This window comes from Homarus americanus, unplaced genomic scaffold (genome assembly GCF_018991925.1).
Source record: "Homarus americanus isolate GMGI-L3 unplaced genomic scaffold, GMGI_Hamer_2.0 scaffold4896, whole genome shotgun sequence".
Taxonomy (NCBI): domain Eukaryota; kingdom Metazoa; phylum Arthropoda; class Malacostraca; order Decapoda; family Nephropidae; genus Homarus; species Homarus americanus.
Genome location: NW_024749657.1, coordinates 13,769,928 through 13,791,559, shown reverse-complemented (window position 1 = coordinate 13,791,559; position 21,632 = coordinate 13,769,928). Strand labels below are relative to the sequence as shown.

At 44.8% G+C, this 21,632-nt stretch overlaps 1 protein-coding gene across 1 annotated transcript in view; it reads right to left on the bottom strand.

Moving 5' to 3' along the window:
* LOC121853624 (solute carrier family 23 member 2-like) overlaps positions 1-21,632 on the bottom strand; it is a 161,476-nt gene that overhangs the window by 28,748 nt on the left and 111,096 nt on the right. Inside the window, exon 6 of the mRNA XM_042347882.1 lies at positions 5,948-6,061. Within this exon, the coding sequence (XP_042203816.1) occupies positions 5,948-6,061 (114 nt within the window). The remainder of the gene's footprint in view (positions 1-5,947; positions 6,062-21,632) is intronic.

Here is a 21,632-nt window from a genome sequence, read left to right as displayed (position 1 = left end):
CAACTTTGAGCAGTGTCAGTGACAGTGATTTTCTGTGAAGTGTTTAGTGCATTGTGTGTTTCGTGCCATTCATGTGTGACCTTGTTCGAACGGATTTCCAAGGTATACGGCATGTTCTGGGCATTTGTGGGGTGTAGAGCTCAGCGCACCCTCCTCTGACCGTTTACAGAGAGCGACTGAGCTACTCCTATCTCCACCCCCCTCCCTCACAGCGCCGCCTCCACCCCCCCTCACAGCTGGGGCGAGACGCTCTGCCTGCCTGGGACACACACACATACATGTACTAACACTTGCTGACCGCGCGGCTTCTTATATATATTTTATATATATAACCTACTTATCTGTGTATTTAATTAAATTTTTTTGTCTGAAATCTTGTTGATACGACGGGCTGACCGGTCAACACTGATTTAAGACACAGTACACAGAGGAAGTAGTTATGTCTCATGCCTTACGTAGCCGTGGACCCAGCGCCTGGATGAGTCAAGCGGATGATAGTCCCCCAGAGATGGATGACCAGGCTGACCATGACACCCCAGCTCCCACAACATCGCGCAGCCCTTCACCTCAACATTCAGCGTTATCTCCAGAGATAATTGCCTTAATGAAGTTTATGAGAGATGAGAGACGCGAGGATGAAGCTCACAGACGTTTGGCGGATGAGCACAGAAGGCAAGCAGAGGCAGAACGAGACCACCAACGGAGAATGGAAGACAGTGCACGGTTTGAAGCCTTGATATCTCGCCTCACTGTTAACCAAGCCCCTGGCTCTAACACTGCCTCGGTACTGAATGGTTCAGATACCTCATCCATGCTTCCTTCACGCCCCCCAGCCCCACCTAAAGCAGCAGCTCAAACACCGCCCATCTTGGAGCCTGATGTAAATTTCCAGACTTTTCGCGAATGGCGGCGGCGGTGGGCTGATTATGCTACAATGGTGGATCTCCAGAGTTTGTCACAGCCTAAACAACTCATCCAGCTGCGTATGTGCCTGTCCTTGGAAGTTCAGCGTGTCTTAGAACATACGTTGCAGGTACCCCCAACCTCTTCGCTGTCTGTAGAGGAGGTACTGGACGTTCTACAACGGCACATCAAAGGACAGCAGAATGAAGCTCTGCGCAGGAGGGAATTGTTTAGCTGCAGACAGATGGAGGGTGAGTCTTTTGACGCTTTTTATGTACGTCTTAAGAGAGCCTCGGAAGAGGTAGATATATGTTTAGGCCACCACCAGCAGTGCGAGGAGACCCAGTTGAAGCAGGTGATCCTGATGGGTGTTAAGGACGAGGAACTTGTCCAACGCCTCACCTCCCTCGACTCTTCCTCTTCTCTTCAGGATGTGTTGACGATATGTCGCTCCTATGAGGCTGCCAGGTGTGCCACCTCCGCCATCCGAGCTCCCCCTACAGCTGTACGCGCTGTTTCCCGGTACAAGAAGGACAAGAAGTCTGCTCCTACGCCTTCGCCCACCACGTCCACGCCCGGTTCATTTTGTAACAACTGTGGTAAGCAGCACGGAACACAGGCGTGTCCAGCTGCTGAGTCTACATGCAACAGTTGTGACCGTAAGGGCCACTGGTCACTCACAGTACGGTGCCCAGCCAAACGCGTCCAGTGCAATGTGTGCGGCCGTCTGGGCCACTATGACAAGTGTTGCCCTTCCAACAAACCCAAGGAACAGCGTCAACAACGCCGCCCACAGTCGCCTCGCATCAGTACTCCTCGCTCCAAAGTCACCCAGTACATCAGCCATCGTGACCTACGGCGGTGTGTCATCCCGTCTTCAGATGTTGCCCGACACCGGCGCTGATGCTACAGTCATCGGTCCCCAGCATTTGCGATGCTTGGGGCTCTCTCCAAGCGATCTAGGACCGCCTCCCGAGGACCTCTGCGTCATGGCAGATGGTTCACAGATGGCCCCAGCCCTGGGTTCACTCTATGCACATGTCACCTTTGGCAACAGGTCGTGTCAGGCCTGGATTGACGTGCATAATGGTGTCCCGACTCCCTTGCTGTCCTACAGACATTGTCAAGAGTTGGCCATCATCTCCCAGGACTTCCCAACACCGATTCTCGAGGTAAATTACGCCAACAGGGTGCATGAAGGGAGCAGCAACTACCCTGCTGCCGCCCTACCCCTACCTCTGGCCAGTGACACCTCTCCTTCGGTAGTTGTCCCTGCTGCATCACGTCCCCACGCCTTGGCTCGCCTTCACGACAGTCACCGTGGAGCTGAGGCCACCAAACGACGTGCACGACAGACTGTGTTCCGGCCTGGCATCGACCCCGACATCTCCAATGCTGTCCAGGTGTGTAAGCCCCGCCACGTATTACAACCCAGCCAGCAGCAGGTACCCTTCATGAGTGACGACAACCCCACCCGCCCCTTTGAGTCTGTGTCGGCCGACTTTTTCTGTGTGTCAGGAAAGTCCTTCCTGGTTATCGTCGACCGTCTCTCTGGTTGGCCGGTTGTCATCAAGGGCGGTAATGACACGACGTCTGCCGCCACCATCAGCAAGTTCCGCCACTACTTCCGTGACGTGGGCGTTCCTGTACGCCTGCGAACCGACGGAGGGCCTCAGTTCACAAGCCGGGACTTTGCTGTGTTCCTCGACCGATGGGGAGTCCGGCATGTGTTGTCATCGCCCCATTACCCGCAGTCCAACGGCCACGCTGAGGCTGCTGTCAAATCCCTGAAGCACCTCATCCTTAAGGTGGCCCCTTCTGGGAACATTGACTGCGAGGCCTTCGACCGGGGTCTTCTTGAACTCCGCAACACACCTAACTACACCGGACGCTCCCCTGCCCAGGTTTTGTATGGACGCCCCCTTCGTTCTTGTGTCCCTGCTCACCCTCAATCCTTCTCCAAGGAGTGGCAGGCCAAGACAGAGGATTGTGATCGCCGAGCCGCCGAACGTGTTCAGGACGTCGTCGCCCGCTACAACGACCACGCCCGTTCTCTCCCCAGGTTGAGTGTCGGCACCCAAGTCCGTGTTCAGGACCCGACCTCCCTACGTTGGGACAAAGTAGGCGTAGTCATGGGTCTCGGCAGGTCACGGGACTACCAGGTGCGGTTACCCAGTGGTCGTGTGTGGTGGAGGAACCGCCGTTTTCTCCGCCCCGTAACACTGCCTTCTGCTGGCCCCGCCACCAGTGTTGAGTCCCATACCCTTCCCAGTGATGAAGTCCCTCGACGCTCAGAACGGATCCAGAAGAAAAGGTCCGCTCAAGACTTTGCTATGAGCGTATAGGGGGGAGGGAGGTGTATGTATATTATGTATGCTGGATTATGTATTATGTATGTATATTATGTATGTGCTCCATTTATATTTATTCAGCCTAGCTAGCAGCGTGTGGCAATGTTATTACCATATCCCACATGCTTAATTAATGTGCCTGGCGACGTATGGAAGCTGCTAATGTATCACTTGCCATACGTCGTCTATGGTAGTTGACCAGGACCTTAGCTAGGGAGCAGTGCTATCCACCTCTGTGTACATACTCTTATCCAGTAAACCGAACCTACAAAACTATACAGGTGTTTGTGTTCTCTCCTGTATATAGAACTTATTACCCAGAACATCTAACAAACTCCTCAAAAAGGATGTAGAATATACATGGAATAAAGAACATGAGGACAGTTTTAATGTCATCAAGAGCGCCTTAACGAACGCTCTAGTGTTGGCCTTTCCGGATTACACAAAAATATTTACCATGTGTACTGATGCCCCAAGCCTAGGTTTAGGGGCAGTGCTCATACAAACTGATCATCGAGGAAAATGGCGTGTATTAGCATACGCTAGTCGCACCCTCAACGATGCAGAAACAAGTTATTTAGCTATGTACTTGGAAGCATTAGCTGTAGTGTGGGCTCTCAAGCATTTTCATGTGGCCGGGAGAAATATTTCATGGGAAGAACTGGTATCTGACCATACGAGAGTTCGCACCCGACTTCAAGTATTTGCCGGGAAGTGCAAACGTGGTAGCTGATTCGCTATCTAGACACATAGCACTTGCCACGCGACTTCCTACGTTCACCCTGTCACAGTTAAGGGCGGAAAAGTTACAGGATCCACTGTGGTCCAAGGTTATATATGCCTTAGAATCGGAAGATAAGGTAAAATTTCCCAAATTACCTCAACCACTCTCACAGTTTAAGCTGCGGCCCAACATACTATAGCGCTTAGTGAAAACACAACAAGAGTCAATCGCTCAAATTGTTATTTCTACATCATTAAACAAACACACCATCATCCTCCTCCATGATGCACCCCAGCTGGGCATCCAGGGCGACACAGATGTCTAACAGAAATTAGACAAAAATATTATTGGAAAACTATGAGGACCGACATTGAGCATCACATTGCTAAAAGTTTATCTTGTGGTGCAAAACACAAAGGGAGAACGATGAATCCCGCTCCAATCTTAGAAGACCCGACGCCGGAACGTCCATGGGATACAGATGTGATCGATTTAATGCAACTACCAAAAAGCCACCAAGGCTCTAGTTACGGACTTGTCTGCGTTGACCACTTCTCTAGATCTGTGGTACTAGCACCATTGCTGAACAAGTCGGCTGACTCAGTGGCTCATGCATTAGTCACTGCTCTTATCTGTCCGTTTTCTACACCTAGATTGATACTCTCAGATAACGGGGCAGAATTTAAGAATAAACTCAACTGCAATATGTCAACAATGCGACATCAAACAAACCATCACAACCGCCTACCATCCATCTTCAAATGGATTGGTGGAGCTTTCAAATAGAAAATTTTTTGAGATTCTCCGACATGTGGTGAATCCAAGCACCTGTCTTCCACAAGGGAGGTACTACCGCCTGGGCAGATATTGGAAGCATAATGTGTTGTCTAATGGTAGACCCTGCTGCCATATGGCATCCCAAAAATTGTGACCAAGTCCCAGGTTGCTGATCTGACTTTCTGCCTTATTTACAAATAATTGCAGGATTTCAATTGTTTCTCTTACTATTGACAACACAACATATACACTATATACAGGTATATCGTTTCTCACTCTTGATTTATTTTTTCGTTTGTGTATCTATTTATGGTTATTATTATTATTATTATTAGTAGTAGTAGTAGTAGTAGTAGTAGTATTTTTTTGGTTATAATTTTTGTTTTTAATAATTATTATTAGATATATTTATTAAACACAATTATTATTATTATTATTATTATTATTATTATTATTGTTATTATTATTATTAGTAGTAGTAATATTATTATACTTTCGCCCCCCAGGCCCTGTTGTGGCTCAGTGACCTGTTCTCGGGTGGACTAATCCCCATAAAAAAATGTAAATGGAAGTGTTTACTGTATTCCATGAAGCAATTGTAATGGGAATTATGTAGGTCAGACTGGGAAAGCATTGCAACTTAGAATTAAACAGCACAAGTAAAATATTAGAACGGCATCTGAAAGCAGTGCACTTTTCGTTCATACAAGGAACAATAATCATCCCATAGATTGGGAAAACATTTTAGAAATGTATAAATCATAATGCGTCACAGAAAGACTTTTAGTTGAAACAAGTTTGATTAGAGAAATGTATTCTTTAAACCTTAGTGATGGTCAGTACAAAACTGATATGTTACACAAATTTATTTGTCAGTGGCCCAAGGTTAAAAATGCTTTTAAAGCATGTAAGGTAGATGTATGATAAATGATTAGCGGGTCTCATATTTCTTACCAGACGTGACATGACTAGTTATGTCGCCGGTTCTTATAATCTCTTCTTATGTTTGCTGTGTGGATTAGTGGATGTCATGTTTTTTTACCTGACCTCATGTTTTGTAAGGTCACCCTGTGTACATAAGCTCTCTCTCAGTCTTTGTAATTCAGTTGCCTCTGAAGATGTCTTGAATAAAGGTGCGCGTAATCCATCTATATGCTGATAACTACATAGAAAACAAGACACGACAAATTACCTGCAATTCTGGCGCAAGCGTAGTAGTCGCCGATACTCTCAATTATGGAGGCAAAGATACCAGCCAGCATGCCTAACACCCCAGACGCAGACACTGTTGGCGCACCCCATTGACCTGTGGACACAAATACCCAATGCTTACTCTCAAGGAATATTACTTCTGGTCACATAATAGAACATGTGAAATATCTTTTATATCAATTGCACGTGGAACTACACTACTCGGTAGGTATTTGCGATATTTTTATATGAATCTTGTAAAAGAAGTCAATGTTTTACATAATATCGACATCAATCATGTTCCTAATTACACATTACAGACCAGATAAATTATTCATACACTGAATTTTTATAGTTAAGTTACAGTATTTATACACTGATATTTAGAGATTACTCATTACATTCACAACACGACATATTATTCAAGGTATAGTTGGGTACTTTTCCGATTAGTACACTCATCTATGTCAATCCACCTAACCTCACCTTATGTACAGTATTTCAGGTATGTGTTGAGGCCATCGTGAAAAATCCAAGGAAAATTGGTGGCCCATAAGAACATAAGGAGTCCGCAATAGGCCAGTTGGCCTGTGCATTAGGGTGTGTCATAGGAGGGAAGATCAGCTAAAACTAATGGCCCATCACTTTTTTGGTAGATTTTAGTGTACATAAACAGAAAATAATTTCAGTTTCAATATTTTGCAACCTTTTGCTAGGTAAATTTTAGCGTGAAATTTATCGAAAATCTAACGTACAGCTGCATTAGTGCATTACAATTAAATAGTGAACATTGCTTTCTGACTTCATTCTTTAACAACCCAATGTTACGAGTTGGGGATTTAGAATATAGTTATACGTCTACCCAGATCCCAACAGGTAACAAAAAAACAAAACAAAGACAATCGGACTATAAAAGGGTAGACAAAGGATGCGAGTTTTCGTTGAGTATAATAGAGTACCATAAGTTCCTTAACAAAATATTCAGCTTATAAATTACCCTTAACCAAACTTAACCTAAACATTAACAGTATATACATATTAATACAACATAAACAATTTTGAAGCAAGTGGACGTGAGGCAATACAAGATACAAGTACTTAAGTGATGAGCTGAGATGGCTGACGAGTAAGGCTGAGTATTGTAGAAGACGGTAGGTAGTCACTGTCCGTAGGTTTAGAGGATAGATGATCCTGTGGTCACTTCCCAGAGCCAAGTCCTCTCTCCTCGAATTGGAGCTGACAAAGAAGACTTTCAGGTGGTGACGCAACAACCAGGATATGGAGAAGAGAAACCCCGGAGTGGTAACTAAGACGAGTCATACTCGTGTCTCGTCCCTAGATGGCGTTGCTCGTGGTGCTGGGTAGGTAGATCAAGACAATAGATGGCGTGGTTCGTAGTGCTGGGTGGAGGGGTTCGTAACACACCCCCCCCTCTAAAGACCTCCGTAGCGCGGTCGCGAAGGAGGTGATCAACTGGTGCGTCTGGAGAGTAGCTGCTGCATTTCCACTGGAGCTCGGGATAAGGAGTCTGCAATCAGGTTGTCGACCCCCTTTATGTGCCGGACTTGTAGATTATAGGGCTGGGTGAGGAGAGCCCAGCGGAGGATTCGCTGGTTGGAGGTCTTGTTGGTTTGGATGAACGTGAGTGGGTTATGGTCGGTGAAGACTAGAGTTGTTTGTGGGCAAGACTGGAGGTAACATTCAAACTTCTTTATTGCCAACACCAGAGCCAGGGCCTCCTTCTCTATGGTCGAGTAGTTGGTCTGATGTTTTTTCAACTTGGCGGAGTAATACGCCACAGGGTGAAGAACATCAGTGGTTGGGTCGGGTTGTAGGAGCACAGACCCCACTCCGACACCACTAGCGTCGATTTGCAGATGGAAGGGCGAGGTGTAGTCAGGGGGGTGGACTACAGGCTTGGAGGCAAGGAAGGCTTTGAGGCGGTGGAAAGACTGGTCGCACCTCTGGTTCCAGATGTAAGGGACCGCAGAACTGGTAAGGTCTGTGAGGGGTCCGGCCACGCTGGAGAAGTTACTGCAGAACCGACGGTAGTAGCCGCACATCCCCAGGAAGCGCATGAGTTCCTTCCTCGTCCTTGGAGTGGGGAAGGACAAGATGGCTTTAACGTTTGCGTCCTTGGGTCTCACCATACCATGCCCAACGATATGTCCCAGGTAAGTCACTGAGGCCCGGCCAAAAGCAGATTTAGCCAGGTTTATGGTGAATCCAGTCTCTTGCAGTCGTGCAAACAGTATCTCCAAACGCACCAGATGTTCGTCCCAGCTGTCCGACACCACCACCAGGTCATCCAGGTAGGCGAACGTCCCACCTAGGTCCTGAATAAGGTAGTTGATGGCCCTCTGGAATGTGGCCGGAGCATTAGAAAAGCCAAACGCCATAACCAAATATTGAAAAAGACCAAATGGAGTTATAAATGCCGAGATTATTTTTGCCCTATCCGTGAGTCCCACTTGATAATATCCTTTCAATAAGTCCACGTACTGATAAATTTGGCACAGCCTATGCTGTCTATTATATCTTCAATCAAAGGTAAAGGGTAGGAGTCCGAGACAGTGACCTGGTTCACTTTACGATAATCGGTACAGAAACGAAAAGTGCCATCGGGTTTTGGAATGAGAAGGCAAGGTGAAGCCCAGGGGGAGGTACTAGGCTCAGCTAAGTTATGTTTTAACAAAAAATCTACCTCCTTTTTCATAATCTCTTTTTTTGTGGATTTAGTCGATAGGCTGATTGCCTAATGGGTTGTACATCATCTGAGATTAGCTTAATATCATGTTTAAGTATATTGCAAAACCCTGGGAGGTCTGACGTGACTTCATGAATTGTTGATAATAACTTAGTGAGATCTTTTGCTTGAGAGGGATTCAAAACAGAAAAATACTCATCCAAGTTGTTGAGTATGTGACTGTTAGCAGGGTTTTCTTTAGGTAGAGGGAAGTCTAAATTCTCCAATAGATCCATGTCATCTGTCTCCGGCTCCGGCCCTGACAAAACCATATGCAATACAGGTTGACTTATAGCCTCTGGGATATCTTCCTCTGACTGCCTGGAATGGTAAAGTTTCATGAGATTAATGTGAACAAGTTGTGAATCTTTTCTGCGATCAGGAGTATGGACTATATAGTTGAGAGGAGATAGTTTATTAGCAACTATATAGGGACCAGTAAACTTGCTTTTAAGGGGAGAGCCTGGAATGGGTAGAAAGAGTAACACTTTGTCACCTGGAGAAAATGATCTTTTAACTAATTTAGGTTGGGACTTCACCATTTTTTCTTGGACTTTTTTTAAGTTTGACTGAGCAATGGTTCGGACTTCAGTTAATTTGTCCCTTAAAGTGTCAATGTATTGGGAAACTGTTGCGGGCTTAATAGATGGAGTGTCAAACCACTGCTCCTTTACTATTTTAAGGGGTCCCCTAATTTGTCTCCCATATAGTAACTCGAACGGGGAGAAACCCAATGACTCCTGGGGACATTCCCTGATGGCAAAGAGTAACAAGTCTATGCTTTCATCCCATTCCTTTTGGTGTTCTATACAGTATTTTTTTATCATTGATTTGAAAGTTTGATGGAACCGTTCCAAGCAACCTTGGGATTGTGGGTGGTAAGCCGAAGATGTACAATGGTCCACACTGAGGTCTTTCATCACCTGTTTGAAAAGATTGCTCGTAAAATTGGTGCCCTGATCGGATTGGATCTCTTTAGGAATGCCCACTGAAGTGAAAAGGTGCAAAAGATGTTTGATTACGTTTTTTGAAGTGATGCTTTTAAGGGGAAAAGCCTCAGGATAACGTGTACTGGTATCCATAACTGTGAGCAGGAATTGATTTCCCTTCTTAGTCTTTGGTAATGGGCCCACACAATCCACAACAATCTTTTCAAATGGTGTAGAAAATACTGGGATGGGCTTAATGGGAGCTGCTGGTATACTTTCATTTGGTTTTCCTACCATTTGACAAATATGACAAGATTTTAGGTATTTTGACACATCCTTCCTAAGTCCAGGCCAATAATAGTGTTGGAGGAGCTTTTTATATGTTTTCAGGATTCCCAAATGTCCTGAAATACCATCATGGGCAAGGGCAATTAATGCTGGTCTGACTGAGGTGGGAATTACCACTTGATGTATTTCAGACCACGTGTCTAGATGGGCAAGCTCAGGGGTCCTATAGGCCCTCATCAAAACCCCTTCATGATAATAAAAACATGGAAGGGTGTTAAAATCTTTACCCTCAACTGCTGCATGATGAAGTTTATTCAAAGATGGATCAGATTGTTGGGCTTTAACGAGCTCATCCTTACTAATGGTCTTTTTGTACAGATCTTCTGTGGGTAGGAAGATATTAGAGGTGGTTTTAGATGAAGAGGGCCCATTTCGCACACTCTGTGACCGGGTGACAGCACAAGATGGGAAAAGATGAGGAATAGTTTCTTTAAGGTCAGTGGTGGAGTTGACAGGTAAGGGAGAGTCGACTGTCTTTATGTTAGGAACCACTAGATCTCCTACCAAGTCATTACCCAATAATAAATGAATGCCGCACACAGGCATTGGGTCTTTCCTAATGGCTATTTGCACTTCCCCAGTAATCAAGGGACATTGGAGGTGCACTTTAGCTAAAGGATAGGAAGAATGGGATGAGAGATCTGAAATTAGAACACTCTCATTAGTAAATGCGGTAGATATATCGGGAATGACGTTAAACAGGAGGATAGATTGTGCTGCGCCCGTATCACGTAGTATACGAATAGGGAAAGAACGAGACCCCTCTATGATTGAAATTTTTCCCTCATAGGTGAATGAAGAGAAGAGATCCTGATGGGGCCTTTCCACATTGGTATTTGCTTTTGGTTTGGATTTGGGATCCAGGGAACTACTTTTAGCAATTCGACACTTTGGGTGTTTACAATTCTGGATCGTATGGCCTGGGTTTTTACAGTAAGAACAAGTAAGCTTGGGTGCATCGGGCAAAGTAGGTGTTGGACCTTTCGACCTACCACTCACGTCCCCAAGGTTATCATCAGAGGAGGACCTAACATGTCGGGAAGTACCACGTTCTCTACTGCCCAGTGACTCCACCAACAAAGCGTACGCATCAGCCAGCTCAGCAGCACGCCCTAAATTAACCTCTCCACGCTCCTCCACATGCTTCAAGATGTGAAATGGTATCTTGCTCTTCCACTCCTCCAGGACTACCAAATTTAACAAATCCTGAAATGTGGAGGTCTCTGTAGCCTCTAACCACTTCTTAAAAAACCTAAGCTTTTCTTGAGCAAACTCAACAAAGGTGTGGGAAAATGGTTTGGTTAGTTTACGAAACTTCTGCCGGTATCCATCTGGCGTGATAGCATAAGAGGTGAGGATGTTCTTTTTTACGTTATCATAGTCATCAGTCTGGTCTAAACAGTTATAAACTCTACGAGCCTTACCATATAATTTAGGAACTAACACTGACACCCACTGGTCCTTTGGCCACTCATTCTTCCCGGCTATTTTCTCAAAAGTCCTAAATGACCCGTCCATATCGGATTCATCAAACCCGGGAACAAGGGAAGAAGCAGTAGCAGGGTTAAAAGCAGCTAGTTTCTCTCTTAATGCCACTTCTTTTGATCTAAACTCCGATGTTAAGGTGACTTCTATCTCTCTTACCTGTAGTTCTTTCAGTCTAACCTCCTGCTCCAACTTGGCCCGTTCCATCATTTCCTCATGCTCCAACTTGGCCTGTTCCGACCTTCCCTCATGCTCCAACTTTTGCTCCAACTTGGCCTGTTCCAACTTGGCCTGTTCTGACCTTTCTTCAGGCTCCAACTTGGCCTGCTGCTCCAACTTGGCCTGTTCCAACTCTAGTTCTTTCATTTTGATTTGGAACTCGAACCTAGCTCGTTCTAGTTCTAAGGCGTCTACTCTTTGTATTTTTTCTTGATGGCTAGCCAGACCTGAAGCAACTTCTGAGTGAGGAGGGGTGGTGGATAGTGGTTGAAGTTTCTTGGACATGGGCGTTAATCTGTCAACAGCGGATTCTTTTAAAGCTTCATGTTGAACCAGCACTTCAATCACATGATTTTTTAACATTTCCTTAGTCAGTTGCTGTGAAAATGGGATATTATAATAGTTGGCTATTTCTTTCCATTCTTTCTTCAGGATATTAACACGTAATTTAGCTACGGAAGGATTTTCAATAAAATCCTGGAGATCAAAACCTGAGGTGGCCATTGTTAAGAAAAATAGGATAAATTAACTAATGGTCCAAAAGATAAGATAAGTGGATAACCCTAGAAAATATCACGGCAGTGGATAACCAGAAAGTCCCGAAAACTAACCAAGTTATACCTAGGGAAATTACACTTATGATTATTGTTCTTCTGAGAAGATCCTTAGATAAGGATAAGAGACTTGAGAGAGGTAGGGCGTATTTCGGCATAAATATAAAGATCCGGATTAACAACCCTGATATACTTGAAAGAGGAAGGGCGTATTACGGCATTAATATAAAGATCCGGATTAACAACCCTGATATACTTGAAAGAGGAAGGGCGTATTACGGCATTAATATAAAGATCCGGATTAACAACCCTGATAAATGGTATGATTGACCCCGAATGAGATCATGAGAAGAACAATAATGGAGGCTTTATAATTATGGGGTCCTGGTAGAGCGGGGCGTCCCAAGATATCACTTCACCGTAAACTAGTGACTATGGAACAGCCTACTCTGGAGTGAGGGTACGGCATTAAACAGATCCGGATACTTCCCTACACTCGATAAGACTTACTACACAACTGCCACGTGTAATAACAGGTAAGCCTTATGACACTTGGAACCTAATATCCTACGGCTGTCACTCTTACTGTACGATAATACCAATATATGCACACACATATGAAGGAAACTTTAAACTACCGTAAAGCAATTGTGAACAGAAGTGACTGGGAGGAATAATTAACACTGAGTAACAAGGGAGGAAGGAATATGGTACTTAAGGTCGGTCCTGTCACGGTCGCCATTTGTTACGAGTTGGGGATTTAGAATATAGTTATACGTCTACCCAGATCCCAACAGGTAACAAAAAAAAAAAACAAAGACAATCGGACTATAAAAGGGTAGACAAAGGATGCGAGTTTTCGTTGTGTATAATAGAGTACCATAAGTTCCTTAACAAAATATTCAGCTTATAAATTACCCTTAACCAAACTTAACCTAAACATTAACAGTATATACATATTAATACAACATAAACAATTTTGAAGCAAGTGGACGTGGGGGAGGCAATACAAGATACAAGTACTTAAGTGAGGAGCTGAGATGGCTGACGAGTAAGGCTGAGTATTGTAGAAGACGGTAGGTAGTCACTGTCCGTAGGTTTAGAGGATAGATGATCCTGTGGTCACTTCCCAGAGCCAAGTGCTCTCTCCTCGAATTGGAGCTGACAAAGAAGACTTTGAGGAGGTGACGCAACAACCAGGATATGGAGAAGAGAAACCCCGGAGTGGTAACTAAGACGAGTCATACTCGTGTCTCGTCCCTAGATGGCGTTGCTCGTGGTGCTGGGTAGGTAGATCAAGACAATAGATGGCGGGGTTCGTAGTGCTGGGTGGAGGGGTTCGTAACACCCAACTAACAATATTTTTTTCTGTTTCAGATTCTGATGCATTTATAAGTTGATAATATTTGCGATGGCTGCTTGTGTCAGGACGAGGAACCAAAAATCCAGCCATCTCAGTCACTATCTTGGGGTCTGGGAGAGAGCTCCTGAAGTCGGAGTTGCCTACATTGAGAGATGCTTTGAGATACGGTGTTTTAATCAGGCAAATCAGTGAAAAGAACCAAAGAACTTACACAAACAAAGACATTACAGTGATATGACCAAAGCTGTTCCTAAGCAATAAAGTACACCCCCCTGGCTAACGCTCAGTTCAAGCCTCTCCAGCCTATAACAACAAGTCAGAAGAAGATTAGTGAGACTGCCAGCTGTTGGGGAAAAAGGCAAGAGATATCTCTTGGGAGAGGAAAACTTGCAGTTATGACAGCTTTGCTACAACTGGACCAAAGTTATTTGACATAATTACTTGCAAGTGCCCAATTGTTCTCTGTCCTGAGTTTGGATGCGATCGTGACTGTAAATCCGAGGCCCACATCTCTTGTATTTGCAAGCGTGAACTGAAGATTCCTGTGATCGAACTGGCATTTGTCAAAGCACAGAGAGAGAAGACTGGCAGTATAGGGGCTCTCATGATTTCTAGCCAAGATATTCCGGAGTCCAAGAGACAGGAGGCTGCCACAGAGACAGAAGAGGAGAAGAGTTGCCGAGGAAAAGAGACCTGAGAAGGCCCAGGGTGAGGTAAAAAAGGCCGATGATTGGAGTCAAGCTGATTCAGAGTTTAATGACTTCCCATGGCTGATCCGAGTGCTGACCAGAGAATGGTGACTTTGTCCCCTAACCCAGAAAATAATGATCCCAAAACCTCCCAGGCATAAGATTCGAAATAGGAAAGATATCCCGAGCATAGCTTCCACAGCATGCGACAATTCACACTGGTCTCAGAGAAACTGCAGAGATAGCAACAGCTGCCTGATTGACGGTGGTTTGATAACACCTGATGATGTTCACCTGGTGATAGATCATAACAAAGTAAGGAGAGCTCAGGAGAAACTTGTCAGTAACCTAGAAGAGGAGTTTGATAAGGGATAAGAGAAAATGGAATCACCTGTTTGTTCTTTGATGGGATAAAGGATGACACCAAAGCGTTCGCGAAAGTTGAGATTCTGACAAGTTGTTCCCCTGCCATGGTGAAGGAGGAACACTACTCCTGCTGCAGTGAACCAGGGGGGAAGTATTTGTGGCATTTCACTCCAGAGAAAGATGACATCAGGAAACCAGCTGAGATAGTGGCAGATAACATTGTGAACTGGCTCAGAGAGAGGAACGCAGACCAGACCCTGCAGGCCATTGGAGGGGACAGCACCAACACGAACACAGGGTGGCAAGGGGGGGGTCATAAAGTGGATAGAGCGGAAGATTGGGAGGAAGCTGGTCTGGATTGTTTGTGACCTCCACACCAACGAGTTGCCACTCAGACATCTGATCCAGGAGCTGGATGGCAAGACTCTCTCAAACAACAGATGGTCTGGTCCTCTTGGCAAGATGCTGGACTCTGCCACTGAGTTAGAAATAAATCCGAGCTTTGAAAAAATCACAGTTGGCCCTCCACTCGTTGAGCTTGCACATACTGTCATTGACGACCTGAGTACTGACCAGTACTATGGTTACATGATTTGCAGTGCCATCAAAACTGGGGTCATGCCTGATAGACTTGCTTACCTGCAGATAGGTCCAGTCTCACATTCTAGGTGGCTCACAACGGCTCTCAGGTTCTGCAGAATTTGGGTCGCTCATCATAAACTGAAAGGGAACCAGCTTCACAACCTGAGACTTATTGTCCAATTCATCGTGAGTGTCTACTTGCCAAATTGGTTCAACACCAAGGTCAAGTCATCGTTCTCCGAAGGTCCGAGGCATGTTCTCTTCCAGCTTGAGCTCCTGAGGAGTCAGCCAAGGAAGGTTGTTCAGATTGTGGAGCAGACTGTGAGGAGATCTTCCTGGTATGCTCATCCCTGAGGCAGTTCTGCAGACAATGCTCTGCAGTAAGGATGAGGAGGAGAGAAGAGTGGCAGTCAAAAAGATCTTGGATATGAGACTTATGAGAGGATCTGGGCATGACGAATCAGTTGGTGACGATTCCTTCAGGGTCAGGAAGACTCCTGAAGTCAATCTAGGTGCCAAGGCCCTCACTGATCTCATAGATCTGGATAACATCCAGGCTGGCAGTGAGCCCCCTCTTACCTGCAGCCTCACCAATGTTCAAGTCAGAGCTTTCCTGGACAACCCCATGCATGTCCCTGCCTGGCCCTCGCATACCCAGAGTATAGAGCGTTGTGTACAGCAAGTGAGCGAGGCCAGCAGTCACGTGTACAGCCAGGAGAGGAGGGAAGGCTACATCCGAGCTCAGGTGGTCAGCAGGGAGGTGATAAGTAGAAACAGAAGCAAGAAAGACATGTTCTCTATGGTGTGCAGCAACACCGGGCCGTAGTAGTAAAACCGGTTTTTGTATTTGATGATTTTGTTTTCTAAAGGAATATTAAATTTAATAAATGTGTCAAGAAAATTCGTTTCACTATTCTGGATCATTTTCATCCTAATAAATTAACCTAATACATTTACTTTACTTTAAATAAGCTATTTAGTGGTGTTGGTAAAAGGATGGGAATACTGAATTTTCATACGATTTCAAGTTAAAATTTACCTAGCAAAAAATGAAAACTTTTCAAATCTGAAGATATCACATGATTCTGCACATAGAACTACATCATTAATACCATGGGCCGATTTTTCAAACTCCAAAAAAAAAATTTCGCCTCTGTATGACACACCCTAATGGAGTGGGTCACGAGAGATAGGATTGTTAGTCTCACCCATCTACGTTTACCTGTGGAGGTCATCCACGGCTACCTTGAGGTTACGAAAAAGGCGACGAAGGAGTCGCTTTTCGTGTGTCACGACTTTAGCAAGCCAAGCATTCGTCCTCACATCGCTCCCATGTTTCGCCGAATGATAGAGCACGTGGACCTGGCAACCTACCTAAAGCTCACGAAGTCCGACACTACGCTTCCACCATTGCCGTCCTTCGTATCCACTCTCTTACGAGGGTACAAGAAAGAAGCCACTGGAAGTCAACTTTGTCCTGTTCGAGGTATCTCATTCTAAAGGTGGATGACACAGACTGTTACTTTGGGGAACAACCCGGCTTCCCCAGTGCCTCGTGGAGGTAATGGGATTGGGTCCCTTTTCCTTAGCCCCACTTCGTCTTGCCGGAGTCGCTCTCAGACCTTCCTCCGCATAGGAAGTAGAAATGTACACTAGCTCAAATCCAAGCCAAAAAATATAGGTTTTAAAGGCTTTAAAAGCCTACTTTTGATGGTTAGGTGAAGCTAGTGTAGCTTATGACCCGCCCAGGAACTACTTCCTGTCCCTCCCCACTCTGCTGCAACTCTAGTCACTCTTACATTTGTGATATGAGGCCGAGATCTATTAATTGCCTCCTGACCTGGGAGTTATAGACTTCCATAGAAAATGAGCGCGGGTTACTGGTTTCTACTCTTCGTCGATTTGCTCTTGTTGTACGACAGGAGGACTATAGGGATGACTTTATTGCAATGTACAGTTGCTTTACCAAACCACCAAAAATTAGCTTCTCAATCTTTCAAAGCATATGTTATAATTATATACCTATGTAGTAACCTTCATGGGTGTTATGCTGAATAATATTAAATTGCATCTCTTCAGTGCCGTGCTAAGTGTTAACCTGCACAGAACCATAATATGAGAGGGGACATGTGTGAGGCTACGACTACTGATCAACCTGTAAATGAGAACAATTATAAACTAATTCATGAATAAAAGGCAAACTTTGCCTTATGTTAACAACAATTTTTTCATTAAAAATTTACAATAATTTAATTATACCTCGTGTCTAAAGTAGGGGCCCATTACCAACTAACTGTTATTCGTAAAATGGCAAAACATAAATATAAAAACCATAATATGTCAACTAGCTTAAGTCCTATGCAACACTTTGCCCAAGCCAAACCTGGCACACGCACGTAAATGTATGAGTAATGATGTCATCAGTCTTCGGGTTAATGGTTGTGGGGTCGATAAGGCCTATCCTGAAGTCGACAAAAAAAGGTTGAAACATTAACATGGATGGTTACACAGTATAAATATACTAGTTTTTTCATTTGTATGAAATCGCCAAGAGACATTAAAATATATGTCCATTGCGCTAGGTTTTATCCTGGAGTGTGGTGTGGGTCAAGTGTGGTGGTGCGTGGTGTCTCGGATTCCGAGATAAAATGCAGTCTGGCCAGCCGAATTTCTCTTCAGTCACCAAAATACTACTTTTTTTATCATCTCTAATCATTACTCGCATAGTTACACCATTAACATGGTATAGTAAATTTTTGTAGCATAAAAAAAATAAATACAAAATAAAAATAACATTTAGCCCTGATGCATTGGCACATTTTGTCATGGCCTAGGTTTGGCCCAAAATTGACATGGAGAACATGACTTATGTCTACATACTATAGCAGCCAGGATAATAATATATTGTTTATCTCAGTGATACTACAACCAAATATAAAGCATCAGAATTCACTGATTGAGTATTCTTTTACTTAGCACTACAGTATGGCTGTGCAACTGTCCCGTATCCTCTGCCCGGAGCAGAGACCTCCCCATCCCCTCCGCCTCCTTACGTCACATCACCTCGCCTTTACACAAATGTTCAGCAAAAAGTAAATATGAGTCATTTGACGCTCAATTTGATAATATTAAAACAATAAACAAACACAAAATGTTTGCAACAGATGGAACTGATGCCAACTCACTTATCATTGTCATTCACACATTATTATTTATTATACACTTAGTTTGCTAAGTCCCTGGGTATGTTTTCATTTCAAATTACATTATATTAATACTTTTATCCTTATGTAAATATAATCAAATATATCCATGATGTATTGGGTCATAAAAGGACACCATATTGAGAGATTCCATCCCCCCCCCCCCATTAACCCTTAAATTATGTGAGAGTTCTATACAAAAATCTATGAATATGTATAGAATTGCTCAGACCTGTAGCACAAGTTGGGAATACCACCCTAATGTATGGTAACACATTCCACGTATTCATATCCTTTCTTAATAAATACTGCATTGTAACTGCACGAGTAACTCCTTAAATCTTTCCTGTCCCTCTCACCCTCTTACACCATTACCCTCACCAACCCCCATTACTCGCTATTCCGTCACCATTACAGATCTCACAGACACCTCTCTCCCTCACTGTGAATGCTACAGGTTCACATTTCACGGAAATGGTGGATTGACAACACTGAGTGTACTAATCGGAAATGTCCCCAACTGTACAGGATCCAAAAATAAGTTAGTTTTATTTATCTTAATCTGCCTTAATGGTCAAGTAAGTTTTCTGAATACTGAAATTTTGATTTCTGGTTCTTAAGACTTTCAATAAATTCCTATAAAATTTATAGGAATTTTCAGAAAACCATAAACAAATCGACTAACCTTTATAAAGTTTAGTCGATTTTATTATGAATAACTGAGGATGGAGTTCCCTTACCGGACAATGTTACCAAATCTTAGCAAAGCAAAGCCTTAAAAATAAAACAACAATCTGAAAAGCTTAAGACTGGAAAGAGTCAAACAGTGGATGTTTGTGTTGATGTTCCTTATGCACAGTTATAGTTTCAAACAGACCTAAAATTCGGTATGGAGATTCGCATACACCCCAAAAATGTCACGAAGGTGGATTTTTGGTGGTTTGTTTGTATGTATGTGTGGATTTTTGGTGGTTTGTTTGTATGTATGTGTGGATTTTTGGTGGTTTGTTTGTATGTATGTGTGGATTTTTGGTGGTTTGTTTGTATGTATGTGTGGATTTTCCCGATGCATGGTTACAGTTTTCAAGATATGTAGCTGAAATTTGGCATGGATATGCACCATAGAAATGTCACAAAGGTGGCTTTATGAGTGGTAGGTGGATATAATGTACAAGATAGTGTAGTGGATATTGTGTAGATAGTGTAGTTGAAGTAGTGTATTGTTGTAGATATACTGTAGGGTATAGTGTATCTAGTATAATAATCAGAGTTTAATGGATGTAGTGTATATGGTATGTAGGATATAGTGTAGAAATAGTATAGGAGTCTAGTGTACTAGAAGTATGCATTGGATTACCGGATAATCAAAATCGATTAAAGAAATTTTGAATGAAAGGGTTAAGAGTTTCAAAACTTTTTGCATATTTGTTCTGTGGATTTTGAAAAGTATTCGATAATGTAAGACCTAATTATCTTGATGATGTTTTGGAAGAAATACACCTTGATGGTTGACCAGTGAGCCAGTTAAGGCTGTGTCCTCTCCAGCATCACAGAGCATCCACTTAAGTGCTTTTCATGAAAAGTGTAACTAACAATAACTTTTTGAAGTTAATGGTAAAGTAATGCATGCATCAAATACAGAATCTGCAAATGCTGTTGATATTCTTGTAGTTAGTATTAGTAAACAGCCATTACAAACACTGTTCAACATATTAGTAAAAACAGGTGATGGAAGTAGAGATTAATTGCAAATCACTATTAGATACTGAAGGTTACAAGTGTTCCCTGAAGAATGCAGTGATGGGTAGGGAAACACCGGGTAACACTGAAGTCCGTTTATTCGGATAGGAGAAATACAAGTGGTGACTAGCGTGTGCCATGCACGGCTCACACAGTCAAACTGAGACTGCCTTGCCATATGGCAGCCTCGGGGCAATGTTGCCACTTAACACGTGCAGTGTTGCCACCTAATTATATACATAAATGCTACTCGGCACAGTAGCTTATATACAGGGTTGCTACTCGGCACAGTAGCTTAGATACATAACCTACATCTCCCTCCCCCCTCACGCTCATAGTCTTTGTCTTGAGCGGACTTCTTAGTCCTAAGTCGCTCCGAGCGTCGAGGTGCACTGTGGGACGGATCCTCGTGAGGTGTAGGGGACTCGTCCTCCGTCAGGGGGCCAGTTGCAGGGGGTGGGACTGGCCGGAGGAAGCGGCGGTTCCTCCACCAGACACGGCCGCTCGGCATCCTGACCTTGTAGTCCCGCGACCGGCCGACGCCCATCACTATGCCCACCTTGTCCCAACGTGTCGTCGTCGGGTCCTGGACGCGGACAAGGGCACCAATCTCCAGTGGCTGAAGAGGGCGGGCACGGTCGTCATACCGAGCCTTGGCGTCCTGGGCATGTGAAGCGGCGCGGCGGTCGCAGCTCTCGGCTCTGGTCTGCCACTCCTCCGCAAAGGCCTTGGCGTGTGCAGGAACGCAAGAGCGGAGAGGGTGGCCATACAGGATCTGGGCAGGGGAGCGTCCTGTGTGGGTGGGAGTGGACGCGGGTTCTGGGCAGCTCTGTGCAGCAGCGTCAGGCGCGTCGCTCGTTGATTCACGCACCCTGCTGGCAGTGTACAGAGAAGCTGGAATCTGCTTGGGAAAGTCTCTGGGCACCTTGCCTAACTCCTTGCAGTGCTCCCACGACAACACGGGTGTAGCGAGAGTAGGCTGCACGTCCATCCATCCGTGACACGACCTCTCGCCGTAGGTGGTCTCCACTTGAAAGGAGCCCACAGCGTCCGGCATCTGAGAACTGTCCGCATTGTAGTACTGCAGCTGCGGCGGTGGTCCCAGGTCGCGTTTGGTGAGGTCCAGTTTCTGGAGGTGCTTCAACCCAATCACCGTAGTATCAGCGCCGGTGTCCGGTATCATCTCGATGTGACCCGACACATCACCGTGTGTGACGGCGACACGGATGGTAGGGGAAGGGGTAGCCTTGGGGCGTGTGGTCGGTTCCACCCTCCTGATGTGACTCAGCTGCTGCTTGGGGCTGCGTGGGTCATCTGAAGGGGGCTGCGTGCGAACCACCCCGAGGGAAATGCGCTGCTTTCCTCCTCGTCTCGGGCTTTTGGGCTTGGGTTGGCGGCAGCACTTGTCGTAGTGTCCATAGCGACCGCAGGCCTGACACTTGCGGCCTCGTGCAGGGCACCT